This window comes from Siphateles boraxobius, unplaced genomic scaffold, assembly GCF_051911475.1.
Source record: "Siphateles boraxobius isolate OS27281-9 unplaced genomic scaffold, OSU_SipBor_1 37, whole genome shotgun sequence".
NCBI classification, from domain to species: Eukaryota; Metazoa; Chordata; class Actinopteri; order Cypriniformes; family Leuciscidae; genus Siphateles; species Siphateles boraxobius.
Window position 1 is genome coordinate 2,422,284 of NW_027508997.1, and position 26,663 is coordinate 2,448,946.

At 37.2% G+C, this 26,663-nt stretch overlaps 2 protein-coding genes across 2 annotated transcripts; one reads left to right on the plus strand and one right to left on the minus strand.

The window, feature by feature from the left end:
- Positions 1 to 3,146: 3,146 nt before the first annotated feature.
- On the minus strand, positions 3,147 to 10,030 carry galm (galactose mutarotase). The gene is made up of 7 exons (XM_077196975.1): positions 9,700 to 10,030; positions 7,840 to 7,994; positions 7,511 to 7,717; positions 4,432 to 4,513; positions 4,159 to 4,309; positions 3,898 to 4,072; positions 3,147 to 3,498 (listed from the first exon to the last, which is right to left on the minus strand). Exons 1-7 carry the CDS (start codon positions 9,878 to 9,880, stop codon positions 3,421 to 3,423), a joined length of 1,029 nt encoding a protein of 342 aa, XP_077053090.1. The 5' UTR covers positions 9,881 to 10,030; the 3' UTR covers positions 3,147 to 3,420.
- Positions 10,031 to 11,717: 1,687 nt separating this feature from the next.
- atl2 (atlastin GTPase 2) lies at positions 11,718 to 26,224 on the plus strand. Its single transcript, XM_077196979.1, has 14 exons — positions 11,718 to 11,840; positions 11,980 to 12,143; positions 16,157 to 16,494; positions 19,167 to 19,301; positions 19,391 to 19,495; positions 19,612 to 19,662; positions 19,746 to 19,802; positions 21,835 to 21,927; positions 22,006 to 22,144; positions 22,228 to 22,355; positions 23,145 to 23,201; positions 23,540 to 23,611; positions 23,969 to 24,400; positions 25,360 to 26,224. Exons 2-14 carry the CDS (start codon positions 12,071 to 12,073, stop codon positions 25,477 to 25,479), a joined length of 1,800 nt encoding a protein of 599 aa, XP_077053094.1. The 5' UTR covers positions 11,718 to 11,840; positions 11,980 to 12,070; the 3' UTR covers positions 25,480 to 26,224.
- The last annotated feature ends 439 nt before the right edge of the window (positions 26,225 to 26,663 follow it).

The following is a 26,663-nucleotide window of genomic DNA, read 5'->3' on the forward strand; positions in this document are numbered from 1 at the left end:
TTGGACAAAAAAAATCTCACATACTAACCTAGAATACTTGATGGCTGCTCTGTCAAGTCTTCGTCGTTGTTTAGGAACCTGGGTGTGCTCTTTAATACCAATCTTTCATTTGAAGGTCACGTGTCCAGTATCTGTAAAACCGCATTGTTCCATCTTAAAAATATATCTAAATTACGTCATATGCTCTCAATGACAAATGCGGAACAGTTAGTTCATGCGTTCATGACATCAAGGCTAGATTATTGTAACGCTATTATGGGCGGTTGCCCTACACGGTTAATAAACAAACTACAGCTGGTCCAAAACGCAGCCGCTAGAGTTCTTACCAGAACCAGGAAGTATGACCATATTAGCCCGGTTCTTTCAACACTGCATTGGCTCCCTATTAAACATTGTTTACATTTTAAAATATTGCTGATTACTTACAAAGCACTAAATAGTTTAGCTCCCCAGTACTTGACACATTATAGTCTGTCACATCTATTGCGATCTCAAAATTCCGGCCAGTTGATAATACCTAGAATATCTAAATCAACTGCTGGCAGAAGATCTTTTTCCTACTTAGCACCAAAACTTTGGAACAGTCTTCCTAACATTGTCCGGGAAGCAGACACTCTGTCAGTTCAAATCTAGACTAAAAACACATCTCTTTGACCTAGCATACACATAACACATTATAGACTTCTATAATTAAATGTTAGGCTGCATAGATTAGGTCAGCCGGAACCGGGAACACATCTCATGAATCCTGATGTACTTGTTACATCATAAGGATGGCGTCTACGCTAATATTAGTCTACCACAGTCCACTGGATTCAGGCCATATCCCGGATCTGATGAGGGACCTGCGCCTGGCCACGACGACAACGCAGTCCTAAAGTGTCAACTCTCTCCCCTGTGAAGGCCTCCTTCCCTCCCCTTTACCTGTGTACAGATAAATCGTTGTAGGGATATTTCCTGTTCACGTGGCTATGCGGAAGCGTTGATAAATTCTGTATTATAAATTTTTCAAGGCTTGTACCTTGGAACCTATTTCATGGTTTGCGTTCTCGAGCCACCAGGCACGCTTTGTGCAAATGAGCGGCCGGATCGCATTAAGGGTTTTCTGTTAGAACGGTGTCTTGTTAGCGGCCCCTAAGTTAATAACTAATGATCGTTGTGACGGAAGTGAATCAATCAAAACTAACTTTAGCTAGACAATAACTTTATTCTGCTGCTGTAAAGCCAAAACAATGTCTGTTACTTTAATTTCCTTTTATCACTGTAAAGCTGCTTTGAAACAATCTACATTGTTAAAAGCGCTATATAAATGAAGGTGACTTGACTTGATTAGAAAGAAATTTGCAAATAAATTGCAGTAGGCTTTACAACCAGAGCACGGCATGCAATAATGCAGGCTTTATGCAATGTGCTCAACTCAACCTTCCATTTCCAGTGAAAGAAAGGAAGTAATATTGTGATCTCCACCATGACCCGTTATTTGATCAGATTGCGAAATGTCAAGGCATTTTTACATAAAAATGTTTTAAATGCAAAATAACTTAATTTTTCCCCGCCCACATAATGATTACTGGAAATCACTCACAACATGTTGAGGTCATGTGACAACAATGTAGCTGTTACTGTTTGAAACTGCATCAATGCATAATAGATTCTGATTCCAATACTATTCCTTTTGTTTTGACTCACAAAAAGCATTGAAATATTTTCTCCATCACCATGTCCCTTTAGGGGCTCCATAAAATTGCACCCAAAATTCAGGCTACATCATAAATTCATGCAGGTAAACATGCCTTTTTAATTAATTATTAAATTGTTTAATTAAGGTTTATACATGTTTCCATTTTACAGTTTCCATGTATAAGGTAAATATTTTCATAATACTAGAGCTGCCAATTAGCGAAGTTTCAAATAATTATTAAACAGCAAGCACAAACTATGCAAAAGCGGCAGCCCTTCTTGCACACTCAATGTCCGACCTAGCTTACTCATTTTCATTCACTCCCTCAAGTAACTATATTAGTGGACTAATGTAGGGAGTAGTGAATGAGGGTATAGGGGGTGATTTTGGACACAGCCAAGGAGTGAGGAAGCTTCCTAAGGAGTTATGAACAAAGATACACATGTGCATTCTTCCCTCACATGCAAAGGCGGTGGAGCTAAAACACAAGGATAGGAAATGAGGAATGCACAAATGGATTTTGTGCACAGAAAGGATGCACAAATAAAAAATGAGAAGCACTGACTTGCCATGTTCCAGAATGAAACCACTGTTTTGAACAAACCAGTGAAATTAATGCTTTACTCATTAAGACAGCGATTTGCCGCCACCTACTGGCAGTTTTAATTTAATAATTAAAAGTATAATTTCATTTTCCCCCATCATTTAATTTGTCTATATTAAAAATTCTGTATTTAAAACATTTATACAGTTGTAAATGCAATCACCTCTAAGATTAGGTATACATTAACATGTTAAACATGGGGTTGAATATATTAGATATATTCATGGCCTAATGGCTAAGTTAGGCCATGTTAGGCCGATGGTTGCGGGTTCAAGTCTCAATACTTGCAGGTAATGATTGAGTTGCCCTTGAGCAAAGGCAAAACCCCCATTCGCTCTCAGTCGCCACAGCAAAAATGGCTGGCTGTGTGTGTGTGTTCACTACTCACTGCTACTAATGTGTGTGCGCTAACTTGCATGGATTAAATGCAAAAGGAAAATTCAGAGTATGGGTTACATACATGGCCTTCATGTCATGTCACATAAAAATGCCCCTGGAAATCAATTTAAGGGAATCAATGGGAAAGTTTATTTCTGTCACTTCCCTACTGAAATTTCATAGAAAATATATAAGCAAGTTTCAAAAATCTTTGGTCTCTTTTCAATAGATTCCTATTGGACTGCTTAAATGCAATATTACAGAAATAAGCACCAACACCAGGCATGTGCATGAATCTTAAATGTATTGCATGAGGCATATGCAAGTATGAATTGTCAAATATAAAATACATTATTAGAGTTTTGAATGATTAACTTCTTTGATGATGTAGGACTACAATGAAATATGTAATTTTGCCAAAAAATGCATTATCAAATGTATTTAGAAAAAAACATAATATTATATATAAAATAAGACATCATATTAGATCTGTGGATATATTTATTTAAAAATTAACAGTTTTTCTAACAGTTTTTGGCACTTGTGTTACAAAATAACATTTGTTTAATTATATCATGTTGATATATTTTGTGCAAATGTCAAAATGTTATAGATTTCTCAACATTTTTTGGTAATTCTATTATTGTATTCACCTAGATTTCTCAAAAGTTATTTACTTAGCATTACATGTAATGTTCTGTTAGGAAAGTGCAGTTATATAATGTTGGAAAAGTAAAATTCACATGCTCATGTAGTTTCACAACACAGAGAATGTGAAGCATGTTGTATGTGTGTACGTCTCTCCTGGTCTCAGCAGAGCATCAGGAAAATGAGGCTGATGAGAGACAGAGAACAGGTAGAACATTTCATTCAGTGAGAACCATTATGCTTTTAATTAAGCAAAAACATTACATAAATATAAACATGTTCACAAATAGGCTCTGTATATGATGTATAGTATAATGTGCACTACCATTCAAAAGTTTGCAGTTGGTTAGTTTTTTTTTATGTTTTTGAAAGAAGTCACCAAAGCTGGATTTGATGATCAAAAAAAACAAAACAAAAAACAGTAATATTGGAAAAGTATGATTACAATTTAAAACAACTGACTGCATGTCAATGCATCCTTGCTGAATAAAAGTATTACAAATTAAATCTTACTGACCCCCAAATTATCAGTGTACATTAATCAAGAACCACCACTTGAATGAAAATGTTATTTTAATTAAATTACCTGGTTAACAGCATCTGGCCAGTTTTGGGTCTCTAAACAGAAGGCACTGTGTTTGGAGTAAGCAGCTCCACCCTTCCCTTTCAATGTCCCATCCAGGAAGTTGGAGGTGTAGAACTGAACCCCAGGCTGTGTAGTGCTCACCTCCAGGACACGACCCGTCCCAGGGTGCACCACTCTACAGAGACCAACATGTGTGCTAATATTAAGATACATAAAGTGTTATATCATGAAGTCAATATTCCAATACAAATGACACGTTACCGTGCACATTTTCTCTCCAGTGGCGGTTCACCAGGTGAGCACAGACAGAAGTTGTGATCAAACCCTGGACCAGGCAGCTCTTTCAATCTAGAGCCAAGAAGAACAGGCTTTCTCAGGTCGAACAGGGTCTTCTCCACAGATTTCACCTCCCCTGTACATAGTAAAGAAACCACACAAAACCACGTTTGACAGTGTCGGTTCTGGAGAGTTGTAAAGATCTAAATTCTAAAAAGATCTAATTCTCTAAAACAAACAATGTAATGAAAACAATACCTGTGGGGATCATTGTATCATCCACAGGCAGGTACGACTCTGCTGAGATGGTCACCTCATGGTTGTAAATGTCTGGTGTTCCCTGTAGAACGTGGGACATTAAATAGCATTTATTGATAGTAGGAATACACCAGCTGTGTCCACAAAAGACAATTAATAAAATCTTAAATATAGTCACCAAGAGCCCTATAAGTTCATAACTAATCACACTGTACGACATGGATCTAATAAACTTAGATATGACATGCATGTAGACTGTACGATAATGACATATATTGAATAGGATACGACAAGTTATTACAGAAGAATAAAATGTCATCAGCATGTGCTAGTGGTAAACAAATAGAGTAAGATGAATCACACTTTGGCAATTGTGGTTTTTATGTGTGCTTAAAATAAGAGGATGAAGCGAAAGAGGCGAATATGGACACGGAAAAGAGGCCAAGTTGGCATGTCAATCTTGCAAATAGAGCTTGAGGTAAGTAGTTTTATGTTTTAGTGCCATGTTGCGTTCATCAATACACCGTTTCATGTTGCATTTTAATTGGCTAGTCTGTAGACGTAGGTTATAGCAGCAAACACACTGTGAGATGATCGTGCTAAATTTCTGACACTTTTAGAAAAGTATCACAAGCTATATTTGGCTATATTTTAATATATTTGGACCACAATTTAGGAGCCACAGAAATTGGAATTGCCACGATTGATCATGTTTTGTCTGGAACAGCCCAAAATCGTAAAATTTGTACCAGGCATTAAAGTTGGCATGAAATCAAAATTGACCCTATTTACTTTGTTAGAGCACTTTACTAGTTTTGTGGTGAACAATAAACCTGTGCAAGTTAATGTACAAAAGAAAAAAGAAGGTTTTCTTTGTAATCTTTGGTCAAAAATGTTGCTTCCCTTCTGGAATTCCCCTTCTTTTCTGATGACAGCTTGAGCAGAACATCCTTAATCTCTTCCTCCAACTGTCAGTCTGCTGACAGCTAGAAATGGCAATGAGGTGCGCTAAATACAAGCCCCCCACTATTATTTCATATTCAGTTACCTATTCTATTTCACACTAAATAAGACACCATACTGAAGTAAAGTCGATCGCAACTTTAAATTCACACGGACTTTAATCATGAAGTGTAACCGTGCGTTCACTGTCGCCGTCGCCCTGCCAGCGACGCCGTGGAAAGATTTGTGGACGCTCTGATGTAGATCGAATGTTTGGTCTTTTTTAAAACTTTATTTAAAGGGGCCGCAAAGCAAACAAGCATGTCGATCGTTATTTTTGCAGAAAATTGATCGATGGAAAGAACTTATCAATTATAGTGACATGTTTGATAACAAAATAAACCAATTAAAAGTAGGGCTGGGTATCGTAACAAAATTTTCGATACCGATACCTTGACTTCAATACCGGTTCCTGAACGATACTTTTTTCGATACCAATTTTATCAATATAACATTACCTAAAAAAAACTTTTATTTTTTTCAGTTTGTTGACTTTTTTACACTCATATTTTGAGTCTGTAAAAAAGCACCAATGCTAAAGTTTTCTATGTTTCCTAATCATTTAACAACATATATTCTTTACTTCAATGAGCTCATTGTTTCTGCCTTAACTTAATGCATTGTTTAACAATGAAACTGAATGAAAATTAATTGAAATGCATTACACAGTCACCCCTGATAACAGATCACTCTAAATTGTAATTTAGACACATGCATTTTCTGTAAAGCTCCTTTGAAACGATATGTATTGTGAAAAATGCTATACAAATAAATGTGAATTGAATTAAATATAGGCTACTGGGGTGCGGGATATATGCCTTGCGCTCAGCACACATGAAGCTTGCCGCAAAGCACTGGCAAAAGTAGCCTAATGATTATGGATGTGTCGGGAAACGATAGCAAGGATATATTTTAATTGTTTATTAATGAACAAATGGTTACTACTTGTTGGCTGCAAAGATGATTATTGCGAATTTGCGATGCTGACTCGTCATCCCTGCAGTAGTGAACGCGCGCGCCCGCGCCTATATGGATTAGGTAATCAAACTATTTATTTCTAATTGTTTCGTTTAAAAGTAGACATATTTTGAACATATATAGAACTATTTCTCATGTCTGTGAGGCAGGTATCCTATACGCTGAGTTTTGGTTTATATGTGACGCGCTCCAGTTCTTGTAGTCGAAGGCGGATAAACTTTCTACTCTCGAGTGTATTCTGTGCGCTTTTAAGTGCAGATTTACCGTGTTACCGGTCTTGGCAGCAATTATCTTGTCGAAAATATTGCATCGTGTGCTTATGGCATCGAGGCGGGTACATAGGTACACTTTTGATCATTTCCACATATTTTCTATCTATCTGGGTTGGACGCTTACGCTCACACACACACACACACAGTGCGACTACAGCACTACAGCCTCACGTGCGACGAGGCACGTCTCTGGGCAGCCGCGTAAACTAGTGTTTTTCCGCCACAGCCAATCATACTGCATGTTTATTGTTTCACTGACGTTGACGAGATTAACAACTTAGGTACCGAAACTTGGTACCGAAAAACAAGACATGTTTCGATACTCAGTAGTATCGAGGCAATTCGGTCGGTACCTAAAAAGTACCAAACTCGGTACCCAGCCCTAATTAAAAGTAATTTGTGTGGTGTGGCTTTTGTGTTCATAGTTAAGTGCTATTCTAATTTGCATTCCCGCTGAAAAACAAGCGTTCTAGCGCGAAAATCTTGCCTATACATAGTGTTGCACGCCTTCTTATCAAATTCAAATGATCAACCTCTCCTCTATTTTGCTTGGGAACCAATGTGGTCGGAACCAAAGTTTACAAAATGCGTTCTCTGGAATCCTCTCAAACGGAGTACTTCTACATTCCGATTGGTTGCCGCCGAACCGCGTCATAGCTCATTACCATAAAGTTGACCAGATTTCAACTCTCCTCGCCGCTCTCACCGTCCAAGACGCGCCATGGTGCGCTCGAATGAATGAATTCCGGCCACTTTGACACTCTCGCCGGTGGGGGTGTGAACGCACAGTAAGACGAGGAGTAGAATCTCTGAGCGTGTAGCTCTACCTGTCCAGCCAGGTTGAAGTATGAATGGTTGGTGAGGTTGATTGGTGTAGTATGGTCAGTCTGTGCGTGGTACTGCACACTCAGTGTGTTCTTCTCCAGTGTGTAGGTGACACAAGCGTTTAGGTTCCCAGGGTAACCCTCATCACCACCTGGACTACTGTGACGCAGTTTCACTCCGTTATCCACAGCCTCTGTGGTCCACACGGCCTACAACACACAAATGTCCTTAATGAAATGCCAGATGCAACGATGTCTGCTAACTCACATGAAAGAATTGACAGATAACATATAATGGGACAAAAGGGACAGACATATATGCGTTTGTTAACCTTGTCAAAGCCCTTCAGTCCTCCATGCAGAGCATTGGGTCCATTGTTTATAGCCAGTTTATATTCCTTCTCATCTATCACAAACCGGCCCTTGGCAATGCGGTTTGCAACCCGGCCTACCACAGCTCCAAAGTAGCGAGGGTTTGAGAGATAACCTAGAGTGAAATAAAGGAAATTAATCAATATTTTCATATTTTCAGCGATTGACATGTCAACAAGGCTGATTAATACACACACATTTGATTCTGTCAATGAAATTGTCAAGATTCCAGAAGTTGTAAGGGCTGAATGTTCTTAAAATATCTCTGGTCCAGAGAAATTCAACTCAGTGAAGAAAGTACATCGATACTTTTTTGGGATTTCTAGGCGTTGTATTTCATGTTGTGTTTTTGTTAATCTTGATTTCTCACAACTTGTGTGCTTTTCTGAGCAAGATGGGTTGAACTAAAGCGCTAACAGAGCCACGTGCAAGTCGCATAGCAGTGCACTGAAAGAGTTAGTTCACCAAAAAATTATGTCGTTCCAAACCAGTAAGACTTTCGTTCATCTTTGGAACACAAAGATCTTTTAAATGATAGCTTTCTGTCCCTCTGTTGACCGATACAAAACTACCACTTTGGTGTTTACTGGTCTTACTGGTTTATAAAAACATGAAGGTGAGTTTTTTATTTTTTATTTTGGGGAGCCAAACCCTTGAAGACCAACGGCCAAAGTCAGGATTTTCGTTTATTAATACATTACATTTCATAGCGTATACCCCCAGAACACTTTGACTATACAGCATGTGACGCATGATCATTCTGTGATACTTTTGAGTCTTTTTTAAAAAGCTTGATGCAGTTTGCTATTCACTGCCATTATATGGTTGAGCACGAGCGGGACATTTAAAAAAAATCATCTTTTGTGGTCCATAAAAGACAGAAGGGCAAATAGCATTAGAACAACACCAGGGTGAGTAAATTATGACTTCATTTTAATTTTAGGGTGAACTATCCCTTTAAGGGTTCTTTAACCAATTAATTTGCATCATTGCATGACTTTTATACATTCATTTACTGGATAAGGATTTAAAAAAAATATTCTACCTAATCAAATATTATAGAGCTTGGCATTGCTAGAAAAATATATATTCTGTATAAAATGGCCATCCTATTATAAAGAAAAAACTTGTTTTGTCTAATTTTAAATAATTTTAAGTCATCTTGAGGCCCACTAGGAAGTCTGACGAGGCCCCATGTTTGAGGAAATATGGCATTGGATTACAGATTTTCTGGATTACAGAAATGATAGGTCCCCATGTGTTTATTTCAAAATCTACTAACAATCTTGAATAGTGAACATCTGTTTTCAAGATTTTTGTGAAATGAGTAAATGTTGTTCATTCAATGCCCACAATTATATATATTTTATAAAGGGCATCAGCAACTCTGCTTTCTCAATATCTGTAGTGTTGGCCTTTTAAAAGCACAAATTGGACAACAAGAGAAGATTTATTAGCAGCCTTTTGTTGGCACAGCCTCTGCAGTGATTCAGTGCTCTTAAATATGAAATATGACTAAATGTTTCACAAACTAGAATTAATCTAATAAAATTCTAAAAAGCAAAAGCCTTCATGTATTCTCCTTTTAATCAGAAACAATTTCTCAGAAACAGTTGATATTAAAGAACCATAATTGTGTCTTAATTTTTTTCTCTGTACAGAGAGGATACATCTGGCAGGAATAAGCAAGTAAATTGTAAAAAACAGGTCAAGGAATTATTTTAAGCTGTCTCTACGTTAAGTAATATGTCAGTCTAAAATACCTGTCATGCACAATAATGAAACGCTCTCATTAACTGAATGATAGAACTTGAACTTGCCTTCTAAATCATCGTATCCTAACACCAAATCCGCACTTTGACCGCTGCGATCTTCTGTTGTGATGGACTTTATCACACAGCCAAGAGAGATGATCTCCACACACACACTGCCGGAACGCAGGGTCCATTTCTCCACTGGACCCACTGCAGTGGCGAACTCCTCTTTACACACCTCGGTCATTATGAATCAATCCGTTTGCTCAAGACGGTATTTACAAGTCCACCATTGGAACGAAAGTGGTTACAACACGGCAGTACAAATGGCTACACTTTGAGTTAATGAACTACAGAGTACCGCCCACTAGTCTAGTGATCAACGCTTTCGAAACACGATTCGTGAAGCTTCAAAACCTTTGCGAATCATTTGTTTCGAACCAGTGATTCGGAGCGCCCAGAGCCATTATGGCTGCCACAGTCACGTGATTTCAGTAAACGAGTAGTCTGGTGTTTTGAAATCATGGTTGATTGTAGGCCTAATAGTCATGTGGAAAAGTTATGGTATTATGTGTCTATGTGTCTTTAATTTTGATTGGCTATGATAATTAGTAAAATAATTTTTATGTATGATAATTCATTTAGTAATTAATCGTTTAACTTTAAGTCAAATTGTACATTCATAAGTTTTCTCACGAGTCCTTAAATAATTAGAAAATTATTATATTTTATGTAATAAATAATGATGATAATGATCATATAATAATGATTATTATAATTCATAAATTCATAGACTGTAAAAAGTTATTATTATTATTATTATTATTATTATAAAATCGATGGTTGATGATTATCTGTGTAAACCCATGAACCAGATTTGATCTGATCTCGGATCAATTTTATAAATTTGTAGACATTTAATGACACATTTTTATAAGAAAAAGGAAGAGTTGTTATTAGAAGTCTCTTATTGGTATTAATAACTAAACCTCTACATAAAACAAACAAAACAAGCCCTGCAGTTTAATGAAATAACTGAGTTTTGTTGCATTATCTCGTTCTGACCAGCAGGGGCCACCAGCGTGTGACGTTTGTTTCGCTTCGAATCAGTGAATCATTTTGCGAAGCAATTGGTTCAAATGATTCAAAGTGACGAAAAGCTTCGTTTCTCCCATCACTAACGTTATCTTTTACAGTCTATGATCACTACCGTCCAAATCGGTTCTGTTTGTTGGTGTCACACTGCCACTATTTGGATTGGGGCAGTACTGCGAATGTAGAATATTTGGCCCATTTGGTGCTGCTGTTCTGACTTTGTAATATGCATTTACCAACCATTTTTAATTGCAACACTAAATGTTGATGCACAGACCACAGACTAAAGATTGAAACTGTCTGATCTGAATATATTCATCTGATGGAATCCTGTTACAATGGCCATAATTATAATAATATTTGGATATTTTAATAGAATTACTGTTTCACAAACCACATTAACCACAGTGTCATTTACTAATGATTATCAGACGTTAGTACGTTTTTTCCCTTTTAAATTTCTATGAATTCAATATTTATTTATTTTTCAATAATTATTTTCTGACTTTCTGGCCTGGAGATTTATGAAACGAGGCAATAGGCTTGTTCGACTTGAACTGGCGCTGCACAGACCGATCGGTTGATGACATCAAAGTACCGCGAGAGCGATTCAAAAGCATAAGGAGCCGTCTGCTCTCTAATCGCTCTCGCGGTACTTTGATGTCATCAACCGATCGGTCTGTGCAACGCTGGTTCAAGTCGAACAAGCCTAATGTGTGCAAATGGATTTGAAACGTGTCAGTCTAAAAATAGAACAGTCCTAGAAATGCTGTCCCTCTGAGGGTTCCTTCTTTAAATCTTAACACCTCTTTTGTTTCAAATAATTTTCTCAGAAAAAATTGCACCATGGTATTCTGTGCACATTGGGCTCCAAAAGTCTGGGGCCATGCATTGCATGCAAATGCATTCTCTCTCTCTCTCTCTCTCTCTCTCTCTCTCTCTCTCTCTCTCTCTCTCTCTCTCTCTCTCTCTCTCTCACACTCACACACACACACACACACACACACACACACACACACACACACACACACGCAGAGAAAAAGAAATCTGGTCATCTTTATAAAGAGTAGAGTCCCACATGGTTAATTCCACAAATGTGCTAAGGCAGAATCGTGAGTAGGCTATTCCATCTTAATATTACGGATTTTTGAAATATATATATTTTTGTTTTGTTTATTCAGTAACATATCATTTATTTTAAGTATTGTATTGTAAGTTTATAATCAAAAAAGACAACCCCATCTTCGTTAGTTTCCCAAACGTCTCTGAATGAGAATAAGTTGTACAGTATGAGAGAAACTGGGGCTGTTACGTCACGCAGCAAAGTTTCAACAGAACCAAGATGGCGGAAGACAGCGGACCGAGGAATCGGCATTTCCCAGCAAAGAACCACAAGTGCCACAACTTTGATGAAGGTGACTACCTAATTTCACATCGTGAATTATCGAAAAGCCGTTCTTCAAAGTCATTGTGTTTCACTGTAAGTTTCGGTTTGTCTGTGTTTATTGACACGTTAAAAGTTAAAACGGGACTTGAACTCGTGTTGTTTCTGGTCACGGTCAAATTTGACCAGGTGTGTATCAATTCGCGCCCGAAAGCTGATCACATATGCATTGAGAGCTGAAATAGACAGTTTGACAAACATTTAGCTCTTATTGACTCGCATTACTGGAATTCAAAGCCTCGTGAGACGCGCTTCAGATAGTTTAGATACCTGTCATTTTGATTTAGATAACGTTAGCACTACCTGTCACTCTAAGCGCATGTTTATTGGTAAACTGTAGTGTTCTCGGTGAGTTCTTCGGTTATTTTTATGCTAGCTATTATTAGATGACTTAATTTGCAACCGTGCAAACTTTGGAGCCAGGTTTTTTTCACGTTTTGCTTTGTAATGGCCGTTCAGTAACTGTTATGTGTTAAAATCCAATATTAATATAGTTTGTGAGTGGAGATATATTTGACATTTGTCATTTTAAATTATTTTAGTATTTAACAAAATTCTGCAGTTGTTTTGTGATTGACGTGCTCGTGCGCGCGCAGAAACGAACCCGCACGCGGTTTTCAAAAATTTCGTACTGGAAACTGTATCAAACTCGCTGTAAGGAGTCTTTTGTATCTATAATCATCTCAAACGTTTTTTTTGGCATGAGTTGTGCGTTTTGTTTGCTTCCTTAAGCTTTAGGGTGGTGGATGTCCTGTATGACTGTGTGTTTAGTCTCAGAATTTACCAGGGTAATTTGCCATGTAAATTTGCCTTTACTTTGAGTTTCGCTGATGTGTCTAGTAAATCAACATCATATCATGTTGATTTACTGGACATAGGACAATTCTATTAAGTTCTTTTTTATCTGGGCAAACATATCAGTCAGTTAAAATCTGATAAGAAACTGAAAGACATATGCATGCCGGTAGTTATTGTATTAGATAAAGGTCTGCCTGTCTGATTTGTACCTGTATGTCTCAAGTTAGTAGTCTGCATCAATGATTTTGAGCCTTAATAGCTGATACCAATGTCTACTTTACCTTTGTTAGTTGTTTAAACTAGTAACATTTTCACTTTGGAATTAATCGGAGGAAAAAAAATATACTGGCGAAATATGCATGTTGGTAGCACTTTACAATAAGGTTTTGTTTATTAACATGAAATTTCAATAAACAATACTTCTACTGCATTTATTATTCTTAGTTAACAAGACGTTTATGAGTCATTAAGGGATAGTTCACCCAAAAATTAGAATTGTGTCATCATTTACTCACCCTCAAATTGTTCCAAGCCTGTATGCATTTGTTTCTTTCTTTCTCTTTTTTTTTTCTTGGTAACTAACTGGCTGTCTGGTGACCGACATTCTTCAAAATATATTTTCTCATACAGAAAGAAATTCATACAGGTTGGGAACAACTTGAGGGTGAGTAAATTGCAACAAAGTTAAAAATTTTGGATGAGCGATCACTTCAAATCATTAATTCAAACTGAATAAAAATATATCAATTAAAATAATTTAAAAAATGTATATAGACTGCAGAAATTAACATCACAACCTCTAATAAATTCCATGTTATTTTTTTTTAATTATACTTAATATTCTCAATTTATCCACAATCGTGCAGCTCTAATAATATGTGTGTATATATATATATATATATATATATATATATATATATATATATATATATATATATAATATATATATGTGTGTGTATGTGTATATATATATATATAATAAATATAAAAAAAAATAGTGTGTATGTACAGGTCCTTCTCAAAAAATTTGCATATTGTGATAAAGTTCATTATTTTCCATAAATGTAATGATAAAAAATAAACTTTCATATATTTTAGATTCATTGCACACCAACTGAAATATTTCAGGTCTTTTATTGTTTTAATACTGTTGATTTTGACATACAGCTCATGAAAACCCAAATTCCTATCTCAAAAAATTTGCATATCATGAAAAGGGTTTCTAAACGAGCTATTAACCTAATCATCTGAATCAACTAATTAACTCTAAACACCTGCAAAAGATTCCTGAGGCTTTTAAAAACTCCCAGCCAGGCGTGTGCAGGAAATGGGCTACAGGTGCCGCATTCCCCAGGTCAAGCCACTTTTGAACCAGAAACAGCGGCAGAAGCGCCTGACCTGGGCTACAGAGAAGCAGCACTGGACTGTTGCTCAGTGGTCCAAAGTACTTTTTTCGGATGAAAGCAAATTTTGCATGTCATTCGGAAATCAAGGTGCCAGAGTCTGGAGGAAGACTGGGGAGAAGGAAATGCCAAAATGCCTGAAGTCCCGTGTCAAGTTCCCACAGTCAGTGATGGTCTGGGGTGCCATGTCAGCCGCTGGTGTTAGTGCACTGTGTTTTATCAAGGGCAGGGTCAATGCAGCTAGCTATCAGGAGATTTTGGAGCACTTCATGCTTCCATCTGCTAAAAATCTTTATGGAGATGAAGATTTCATTTTTCAGCACGACCTGGCACCTGCTCACAGTGCCAAAACCACTGGTAAATGGTTTACTGACCATGGTATTACTGTGCTCAATTGGCCTGCCAACTCTCCTGACCTGAACCCCATAGAGAATCTGTGGGATATTGTGAAGAGAAAGTTGAGAGACGCAAGACCCAACACTCTGGATGAGCTTAAGGCCGCTATCGAAGCATCCTGGGCCTCCATAACACCTCAGCAGTGCCACAGGCTGATTGCCTCCATGCCACGCCGCATTGAAGCAGTCATTTCTGCAAAAGGATTCCCGACCAAGTATTGAGTGCATAACTGAACATAATTATTTGAAGGTTGACTTTTTTTGTATTAAAAACACTTCTTTTATTTGTCGGATGAAATATGCTAATTTTTTGAGATAGGAATTTTGGGTTTTCATGAGCTGTATTCCAAAATCATCAGTATTAAAACAATAAAAGACCTGAAATATTTCAGTTGGTGTGCAATGAATCTAAAATATATGAAAGTTTAATTTTTATCATTACATTATGGAAAATAATGAACTTTATCACAATATGCTAATTTTTTTAGAAGGACCTGTATATATAAAGCAGTCTTGAACTGTCCCCTGTCCAGTGTGTCCTTGGTGTGTGTTAACTCACTCTGACACTGCTTGACTCTGATCCAGGGCCTCAGTTCATCTGGCCGTGAGCCCGAAGAGACTAAAGTGAAGGGTAAAGGGTGTTTGTTTTGTTACATATGTCTTAACTAGAGGACAAAAATGACCAAATTTAGCCCTGTGGCCAAAGGGATCTAGGCTTATCACAGCTCATGGATAAAGTGCATGGGGTTAGAACAGAGACACACACACTCCTGGAATAGAAAGTGACCACAGTAATGAGCTGCTAGTTGAGTGCCAAAAAGCAAAGTTGCGAACATCAGAAAACCCATGTCTGACCATCAAGGACTGTGTTCAGTATGTGGATTTTTCTTATCTATGCATGCTTTTTTGGCCAATATTGCCCACAACCCCTTGCACAACATAAGCAGAGATGGTGACGATTACTTTTGACATTTTAAACGGTGACAAATTTAAAGCTGCCTTTAGGCCTATATGTATAAAATTAAGTATTCAAATTGTTTTTATTATCATTTTATTAATTATTATATTATTTATATACTATTATTGTTTTTATTAATTTTTTTAATTAACTTAAATTTTTATATTGTTTTTATTTAAAATGTATTTTAATTTAGTAATTTCTTTATTTGTTCTTTATTTATTTTATTTATTTTACTAGCGTTTTTTCCGTTTTTTTCTTACTTTCATTTACTTTGTGTTTCACATACTATTTATATTTTGTTATTTTAACTTTATTTCAATTAACAAAAATTTATAGTATTTTAGTTGTAGTTAATGATAATAACCCTGCCAATGACTTTTTACTGTTTTTTTTCTTTTTCTGTTTTTGTTTTCTTTCTTTCCTACAGATATGACCGGTGTGGAAGATGTTACATTGTGCCGGCCGGTTGGGGCGTTCAGCTCATTGGAGGAGTTCAGCTCTGATACTAATGGTGCGGCACCATGTGCTGTAGCGGAAGAGCTTGAGCCGGAGGAGGACCCGGTTCCAGAGGGTGCTCGACCCATTCAAATTGTGATCGCTAACGAGGACGATCATAAGTTTGAGTTGGATGCTGTTGCTCTGGAAAAAATCCTGATGCAGGAACATATCAAGGATCTCAATGTGGTTGTGGTGTCTGTGGCCGGTGCCTTCCGCAAGGGAAAGTCCTTCCTGCTGGATTTCATGCTACGTTACATGCACAATCAGGTTAGAACGAACCCCCTTTCAGTGATGTAAACATATGGGTAGTTTGTAAATGGACACAAATTAGAATCTTAGATTCAATGTGTATATTTGTAAATGAGAACTTGTATATTTTTAGATGCTAAAATTGGTCACTGTTTTATTCCTTTTTTTTTTTTTATCTACTTTTGATGATATAATATAACTAGTGATGCCGCAAAATAAACATTCTGGGCTGAAAACGAAAATTCAGGATACACTTGGCCGAAAACAAAAACGTTACGAAAATAACATATATGTAACAATCAGTTAATCAAATGTATTTAATAGTCAACACTTAAATTGTACAAACTGAGTTTGTACAGGTTGTACAAACATTTAAATGGCACATAAGTTGGTTTTTATATAATACATAATAATAGCAGAAATATTTCTACTCCAATTTGTTGGTGAAATATAAACAATTTTAACAATAATAAACTGTAATAACTTGTTTTCATGACAGATTTATTTATAATTTATATAAATGTATGAAATAATGTTGTAATAATATTGTGAAATATAAAATTAAATGTCCCCAACTAAGCAAGCCAAAAAGCGAAAAAGGCGACAGTGGCAAGGAATTGAGTGCGGATCGGGGCGAATTTTTTTGTCCGAGCCTGTCCGACAGAGCATTAACCGAACCCGACCCGAGCCCGACAGGCATAAAGATATTTATGTCCGAGCCCGACCCGAGACCGACAGTTAAAATCCCATTTTTTTTCTCATACTAATGACACATGTGCGTTTGTTTGTGTGGAAATCCTGCTTTTATTAAGCAACTGTAGGAAGACATTCGGAAATGTCAGCAGGATGAGTGCATCAGCGCGCACGTAGAAAAAAGCGCACTTAATGCAGGCGCGCATGCCGGTCCTGTTTCGATGTCACAGCTACATAAACAAATTTCCGCACACAGGAAGACAGATGTTATGGTAATATTTTACATGTATTTTAATCACAAAAATGAATGTTTGCATCACGTGAAAGCATCAGGCACATTGGCTACCAACATAATAACCTGTTTTAAATTTAAAATGTTCAATGCCATATCGCGCTGATGTGACCGAGCCCGACCCGAACCTGAACATAATTTCTAAATATCTGTCCGAACCCGGCCCGGCCCGTCGGGTACCGACGGGTCCCGTCGGGCTCGGGTCGGGTATCCATCCTCTAGCAAGGAACCAAAACTCCACAGGTGACAGAATGGAGAAAAAAAACCTTGGGAGAAACCAGGCTCAATTCTCCTCTGGCCAACAAACGAACAGTGTATGATTATGATTCAGGCAGCATTACAGCTCAGAAGTCAGATTGTATCGGAACATTATATTATGCAGTTTATCTGGTTGAAGACCGGAGTCATCACTCGCGTATGGAGACGAGTTTGTTGAGGATCAGTGCCGATGGCTGTCGTGTCGATGAGGCTTTCACAGGGGAGAGTCTAGTTGACACAATCTCTGCTGACACTTCAGGGATGCGTTGTGGACGTGTCTAGGCGCAGGTCCACCATCTGATCTGGATACAGCCCGGATACAGCTGATTACAGTAAACCTTGGCATAAACCGAAAGACTAAAATTAGCGTAAATGCCTTTTTTTTTATGATGTAGCGAGTACATCAGGTGTTATAGGAAGTGTTCCTGGTTCCAGCTGACCTCACTTATATAAAGTGTTATAATTATGTAAATTATTGGATTATTGCTTGATGTTGTAACATAGCGTTATAGGCAGAATAGGCCAACACTGTGTCTACACCGGCCGCGGCCGTTGTTGCTCGTGTCGCAACAACTGTTTACTCTGGACCCTGTTTACCAAAGTGCCCATTACAAAGCAGATCGAGACATCAGTTTACTATCGGGGATTTGTCGATCGTGTCGCGCCACATCCAGTGTAGACAAACATCACTGATTATAATGGTTCAACTGTCTTTTGTCCCATCGCGCCGCTTGCGTCAGGTGTCTTGTTCAGGCAGCAGCAGACAAACAGTCAAGCGGTGTCTTAAAGGTAAGTTGCTAACTAGTTAGAAGTGCGGTGGTAGCTTTAGACTGCTGAATGGTGACTTAACAGTACGTTGTCACCTGGTGTGACACTATAAAGTAAATAAACAATGTACCCGTCTTTTACTCTCACAACGAGCTTATCATACTCGTTTGCTACATCAGCTAGCTAGCCATGTTTCATACCTTGTCAGTGGAGTGAAAGCTAATGTGTGCGCATATCTTACACCGTGAGATCTTAAAGAGAGACCTCATTACTGAAGTCAATGGGTTGAGTGACTGGACAAACTACGTAGTTACACAATTTACAAGCATTTTATCCACATTATATGTTCTGTAAAAAAAAAAAAGCCGATACTGATATATCTGCGACAGGCTCATATCGGCCGATAATATCGGTCGGGCTCTAGTGAGGACTGTAAAATACCCTTTTGCATTTAAACATGCAAGACATGAGAGCTCCAACACATCAGTTAAAAACAAATTTATCTGAATCATCATTCCTGAGAACAAGTTCCTGATGACAACTTTCCATGACATGTCTAAACGTGTGGGCTGTGTCCTGGATGTATAAAACCAGCTTGGTCAGATGTGTACGAGCATGCATGCTTCTTTACGTGCATTTCGGGACATTTATATGAACAACCCCTTTTGTTTCTTTGTAGTCACCTGAGTCATGGATGGGAGGAGATGATGAGCCGTTGACTGGTTTCTCCTGGAGGGGAGGCTGTGAGAGAGAGACCACAGGAATCCAGGCCTGGAGTGAGGTGTTTGTTGTGGAAAAGGAAGATGGAACTAAGGTGAATGGGTTGTTCAGTTGAAGATATGTATTATGTCACTGTCAAGATATGTTGAATGTGTGATAAGACTAATCTATGTGTGTCCTTAGGTGGCTGTGCTGCTTGTGGACACTCAGGGAGCATTTGACAGTCAGTCCACCATCAAAGACTGTGCCACTGTTTTTGCTCTAAGCACCATGACCAGCTCTGTGCAGGTATGTGGAAGCACGTTAGTGATGCACATGCATTAGTAAAGGTTGACATTATATGGGGCTTTGCCATACATTGTGGTCTATTATATCATGTGACCCAACAGCCTTGTTTGTTTTAGGTTTATAATCTCTCTCAGAATATCCAAGAAGATGATTTGCAGCATCTTCAGGTAGCAACTTTCTTTATTGGTGTATGTTGTTAGTGATGTGTTAATAGTGTAAGTGGGACAGTAACATCATGTGTCTTTTATAGCTTTTCACAGAATACGGTCGACTTGCAATGGAGGAGATCTATGAGAAACCATTTCAGGTAGAAAAGCTATTTCCATGAGTACTTGTCATGGACACAAATTTACCTGCGCTCAGAGCAAAAAGTGCCACACAGATATTCAAAATATTTCAGACAGGCCACTTTAAAGCCATTTTTGAAGAATCATCAAGTTATTCTGATGGATTGTATGGAATGTATTTGTGCTGTGTTCTCTGTGTATCTCAGGGGCGTCACTAGGCCCATTTTAGGAGGCCTTATAGCCCCCTGAAATTTCCACCCAGCCCCCCAAAATTAGCGATTTTCTTCAATAATATGTACACTAATTCATGATCGCCTCAGTCCCCTTTAAAACTCGTATGAAAACGGTGGCAGGCTTGGCTCCTCCCCATATTTAGTCCATGTTATTCAGCGTGTTCTTCAATCCTCAGCAGCGCGGCGCCAACGTCAGAAGCAGAGGACAAGGTGTGTGCATTTATTGATAGATTGTCATGACGTATATAACTAGTTCTTTGTAATAAATGTAGTTTACATAATATGTTGCGGGAGCAATGGCAGACGGTTTCCCATCCACTGTTTTTATTATTATTATTTTATATATATATATATATATATATATATATATATATAAATGTTCCTTTCATCTAAATGGTAAAAAATTATAGTGTTTAAAACATAACATGTGATTTTATTTTTTGTTTATTTTTAGAATTTTTATACCCACATATTACCAATCTAGACAATTACAGTTAAATGAGGTTTGTCTGTATTCTTAATGAATATTAGCTGGTTATTTAAAATTATTAGAAATTAAAGTAATATTCAGGGATTGACTTAAAAGTTTAGAACCTACTGTATTGTTCATGCCTACCCTAGTATACAAACAATATATAATTTTTTTTTTTAATCACCCTCGTTGGGGGCTGCTGAGCCCCCCTAATATTGAAAATATTTCTAGAATCGCCCTTGGTGTATCCGCTCAAGAAATGAAAAAAATCTATGTGATAAATTCAGACACTGGTGTTCATATTTAATATATATTATACCATAGATGACCATAGCTTTCCGACAAATATCACTATTAAATGGTGTATTACATTGTATCTAAAGCGTATAAGAAAATTACAAAAAGAAAACAAAACATATCACTGTGAAAGCTGTGCTTGCATAGTCGGTGATTGAAATCCGTTCTGCACGATCCTCTTGTTTGACTTATTATTATTCTTATTATTCTTATGTCTAAATCAGGCTTGAATTGGTTTGAAATTGACAATATCCTTAATAAGCAGCTCGCTATTATGAAGGGGTGGGGCATTTCCTGGACACACTCTAAGCAGTGTCAATCAATCACACTGGCTCAGCTAACTACTTACAGCACATTTCATATTTTGGATAGAGGGTCTTCATTGAAATCGGCGCTTCGGGCGCGTTCGCCCGGACTAGGGAGAGAGGGGCTGTTATAATGTAAAAATGTGAAAAATAATGCGTTGTTTTTTTTTTAAACATCGCAATTTGTTAAACACAATTTTTAAAATAATTCCACTACAATATCAAGCAGCACAACTGTTTTCAATGTTGATGATAAATGTTTCTTGAGCTGCAAATCAGCATATTAGTATGTTTTCTCAAGGATCATATAACATGTAACTGGAATAATAATGCCACAAATTCAGCTTTGCATCACAGGAATACATTTCAGTTTAAAATATATTAAACTAAAAAACTAATTTAAACTTTTTTAGTTTAAATATATTAAACTAAAAAAAAAATATTTTAAATTGTAATATTTCATATTTTTTTAACAAATAAATGCATTCTTGGTGAGCATAAAATGTCCTTTAAAAAAAAAATCATTCACAAAGTCTAATGTGATTAAAACGGCACAATTTTTTTCATACCAGAACAATTCACATTGAAATCTGAAAATTAATATTTTTTCAGAACAATTTTTTGGGAAATTTATATTTTCTTTATTCTCTGAAAAAGTTTGAATGATAAATTGGGAATCGATTAAACCATCATCAGTATTTTTGTTTTCTAATTTTGTTGGTTCACACTTTTTTTCTTTTTTCAGAAACTATTGTTTCTGATCAGAGACTGGTGTTTCCCTTACGAGCATAACTATGGGCTCCAAGGAGGGTATCACTTCTTGGAGAGGAGACTACAGGTGAGATGAAGCACAGAATAGATGAACACGGCATCAGCATGTTGAACAATTTCTGAATGTTTTATTTGTGCTATGCAGGTGAAGCAGAATCAACACGAAGAGCTGCAGAATGTTAGGAAGCATATTCACAGCTGTTTCTCCATCATAGACTGCTTTCTGCTCCCACATCCAGGTCTGAAGGTGGCCACCAACCCTCACTTTGATGGCAGACTGAAAGGTCAAGATTGATTTCTCTCAGACACTGACATGCACATGAACGTCCAAACTCTATCATGAACAACAACTTTTCTTTTTTTGCAGACATTGATGATGCATTTAAGGAGGAGCTGCAGAATCTATTGCCTTTACTGCTGGCACCAGAGAACTTGGTAGAGAAAGAGATCAGTGGAGCTAAAGTCACATGCAGAGACCTGCTGGAGTACTTCAAGGTCAGATTTGATTACTTTAGCTGCACTAACAGCTGTAAACACAAATCAGATTAGCTGTAAATTGTGTCAGGATTTAAATTGAAGAGGCTCTATTCAAGTGTTCCTGGAGAATTTGTGTGGCAAATGATGCAAGTCTTTATTAATAAGGCAAGAAACCTGTTTCATTAAAGGGTTAGTTCACACAAAAATTTAATTTCTGTCATTACTCACCCTCATGTCGTTCCAAACCCGAAAAAAAAAAAAAACGACTTTATTCAACAATTTCTTCTCTTCCTTTTTTTTTGCGCACAAAAATTATTCTCGTTGCTTCATAACATTAAGGTTGAACCACTGTAGTCACATGGACTATTTTAACGATGTCTTTACTACCTTTCTGGTCCTTGATAGTGGTTATGATGTTGCTGTCTATAGAGGGTTCAGAAAGTATCAAAAATATCTTAATTTGTGTTCTGAAGATGAACAAAGGTCTTACATGTTTGGAACAACATGAGGGTGAGTAAATAATGATAGTATTTAAATTTTTTGGGTGAACTAATCCTTTAATTAAATGATTAATCACTCTAAACAATTCTTATGTCAAGTAATATAGTTCATTATCATGACAGTGGCCTGTTTACAGCTGTCAAGCAACACGAATGCATTAATATAGACTTCAGCTGGTGAGAGGTCACAGGTGTGCCTTTTTTTACAGTGCCATTGAACATGCCTCATCCAATCAGGTTGTAGATAACATGTTCTGCTTTATGAACATCCAGTAAAATACCCATGTTTATATTCCTTTGTTTGTAGGCGTACATCAAAATCTATCAAGGGGAAGAGCTTCCACATCCTAAATCCATGGTGCAGGTATGTTCCTCTCCATCTTTAAAGTTACTACCTACAGTACTGTTCAAAAGTTTTTGGGATGGTAGTAAAAAAATAAAAAAATATATATATAATTTTTCTTTATTTATTTTTCTTGATCAAAAATACTGTAATTTTGAAAACAGTTGTGCTGCTTAATATTTTTGTGGAAACCATGAAACATTCCCCCCCCCCCCCCCCCCCCCCCAGGATTCTTTGATGTATACTAAGTTCAAAAGAACAGCTTTCTTAAAAAAAAACACACAAAAAAACATACTGACCCCAAAACATGGTTGTTTATATGGAAGGTATTAAATGCTCACTGTGCCTCTTTTACTCAGGCAACTGCTGAAGCAAACAACTTGACAGCTGTCGCTGGAGCGAAAGACACTTATAACAGAGCCATGGAGCAGGTAGAGTTACTTTGAGACAATATTATTTCTTCTATTTGACAGCATACATGCAGACAAAAAGGAAAGAGTGTGAGCAATTGCATCCTGCATATTAAGTGCATTCAGTCAAGATTCTTCACTACTAAATGGATCATAGATGGAGAGGGACCTATATTCTATTTAAATATAGCAGGATAGTGACGTGAGATGAGCTAGCCTATATAACTGAAAATAACTTGAGGCCATTGCACTAAAATAGTAGGTTTGGCCTAGATAACTCCAAGAAAATGCCTGTTATGGTTTAGTTAAATCTACGCCTGGTGATTAGCTAGATTAAGAAATGTGTCTGGGCTTATAATTTTGTTGTGTGTGTCACAGGTTTGTGGAGGAGACAAACCATACATTGCCCCAGTTGACCTCCAGCGCTATCACGAAGAGTTTAAGAAAACCTCCGTTGAGAAGTTTTGCGCTGTGAAGAAAATGGGCGGTGTGGAGTTCTGTCAGCGCTACCAGCAGCAGTTAGAGACAGAGCTGGATGAAGCGTACACAAATTTTGTGAAACACAATGAAAGCAAGAACATTTTCTATGCGGCGAGAACTCCGGCCACTCTGTTTGCTGTCATGTTTGTCACCTACATGGTCTCCACTGTAACAGGTTTCATTGGTTTATCAGTAATCGCGGCTCTGGCCAGTCTTGTGATGGGGGTGGCTCTGCTCTCGTTGTGTGCCTGGGCGTATGTCAGATACTCAGGAGAGTATCGGGAAGTGGGCGTGGCTATAGACCTCATAGCAGAGGCCCTGTGGGAACAGGTGAGTTATGCTTCCTCGATTTGCTTTCACATGTTGGTTGGGTCCATTCTATGTTCTTTCCCACTGCCCCACACATTGTTATTTCAGTTGCTTTCCTTTCTTCTTTTGTTCATCTCATCCGATAAATCATTCTCTTTTAGTCTTGTCATAACCCATGTTTCCTGGAAACTCCTTGCATTTTTATAAGCCCTGAGATATTGCGAGGCCCATCAAGCTCCTCTTTAGTTTAGCTTACTCATAGAGTCCAGGGAAGCGGTTCCTCCAATAAATTTTTTTTATAGGACCCATGCATTTTAGAGCCAGTCCTGATTCTAATGCCTGATTTGCATCCTGTGTCCTACTGGGAGTGTCAAGATATGGCTTGATTTATATGTGAATTCACATGGTGAATCTACATTATTTTCACAAGTTATATACATTATGAAGTGCTTTTGATTTCTGCATTGTTCTGGGTTTAGACTAAAATACTATATTTGACCCTGGACCACAAAACCAGTCATAAGTCGCACGGGTATATTTGTGGCAATAGCCAACAATACATTGTATGGGTCAAAATTATAGGTTTTTATTTTATGCCAAAATCATTAGGATATTTAGTAAAGATCATGTTGCTTATAGATATTTAGTACATTTCCTACCGTAAATATATCAAAACATTTTTTGTTTGGAGGCAGCAACATCGAGGACTTCATTTGGACAACTTTAAAAGCGATTTTTGCACCCTCATATTCCAGATTTTCAAATAGTTGTATCTCGGCTAATAAAATCAAGTCATGGACATTTTTTTGTAGTAAATATGAATTTTTTCTACATGCTCAGATCTTATTTTAATCAGTTTATATTTAATATGTTTATGTATATTTGGCAACAGGCTAAAAATGTTCAGATAAGCAGGGTTCACATTTTCTTCCGAAAATCTAGTTCTTATGTTAATGTTTTCTCTTCTTTGTTCATTCTAGGTGCTGAAGCCACTTACTGAGCAATATATGGAAGAAAATGTCCGACAGACTGTTGTGAACTCTATTAGAGCAACGCTTACAGATCAGGTGACACAAGCTACAAAGTTGAAGACCAACTGACAGTTTGCTGTGCCTTATCTGCCTAGTGTTTGAACAATCACTGCTTTTATGTTGTGTAGTTTTTTTTTTATGTTTGGTCATGTAGACTAACCAAAGTTTACAGCAAAATTTACCCTGACCAATATCCACACCACCAATATGACGCTGTTAACGGCAAGGAACATCATTACAAATGCTTATCAATACATGTAGCTTTGGATTTCTCTTGGTTTGAGGGATTATCAGGGAAGCACTACAACTGTTTTATAATCTTAATGGTAATTTGAAAAGTAGATGTTAAATCCCTTATATGCTTAACGGTTTAACTACTGCTCTCAGTGGATGAACTGTAGCATTTTCAATTTAGCCTTCTACCACATCCAGTTACTCAGTGTGGAAACATACCAGCTTTTTTGCTGGGGTTTTTTGTGAGATAATTTTAGAGCTTTTAAGGAATGCTGAAGTTATAAATCCATCCAAGTCACTGCTTTACTTGGCCTCTTTCTGTACAGTGTTGTTTTAGATTATATCATAGCCTCATGCATGTAAATGAGTATATGAATATCAGCTGTAGATCATCAGAGGATGTTTTGAGATGTGTATGAATGTGATCTATTTGCTTTTTGTTGTACTTCTCTAAGATCAGAGCCCGTTTCATTTGTGTCTTCTGACATATTGGAGTGCTCATGAGATGACTTGATTTGTCAGTCTTTTAAGGTTATGCCATTTAATTAATTTTTTAAACAATTAAAATATTTAAAATTGCTGTTTCTGACTCCCTTCAGTATTGTTGTCTGCATTGTTGCCTAATTGAGTTGCCTGAACGTCTAGCAGTACCAAGACATGTTCAACGGAAATGGAACTGGAAATCAAACGGACTAGAAGTGAAAACCTGATAGCATTTGTGCCTTAGAAAAAAAACATTACTTGTGTGCGTCTTGAGACAAAAAAAATGGCATAACGTCATAAGATATTAGTGTAAATTGCTTTGTTAAAACAGCTCAAACATGCATTTTAGTCTAGGACTAGGCTTAAGCCTAGTCTGTGAAACCGGGGATAATGTGTTATGAATAACATGAATGTTATAAACAATAGTATGTTTGACTATTAACCTAGATAAATAAATGCCAAGTAAGTATTGTTTATGGTTCACAATGCCTAATGCATTAATTAATGTAACCAATTCAACCTTATTGTAAAGTATT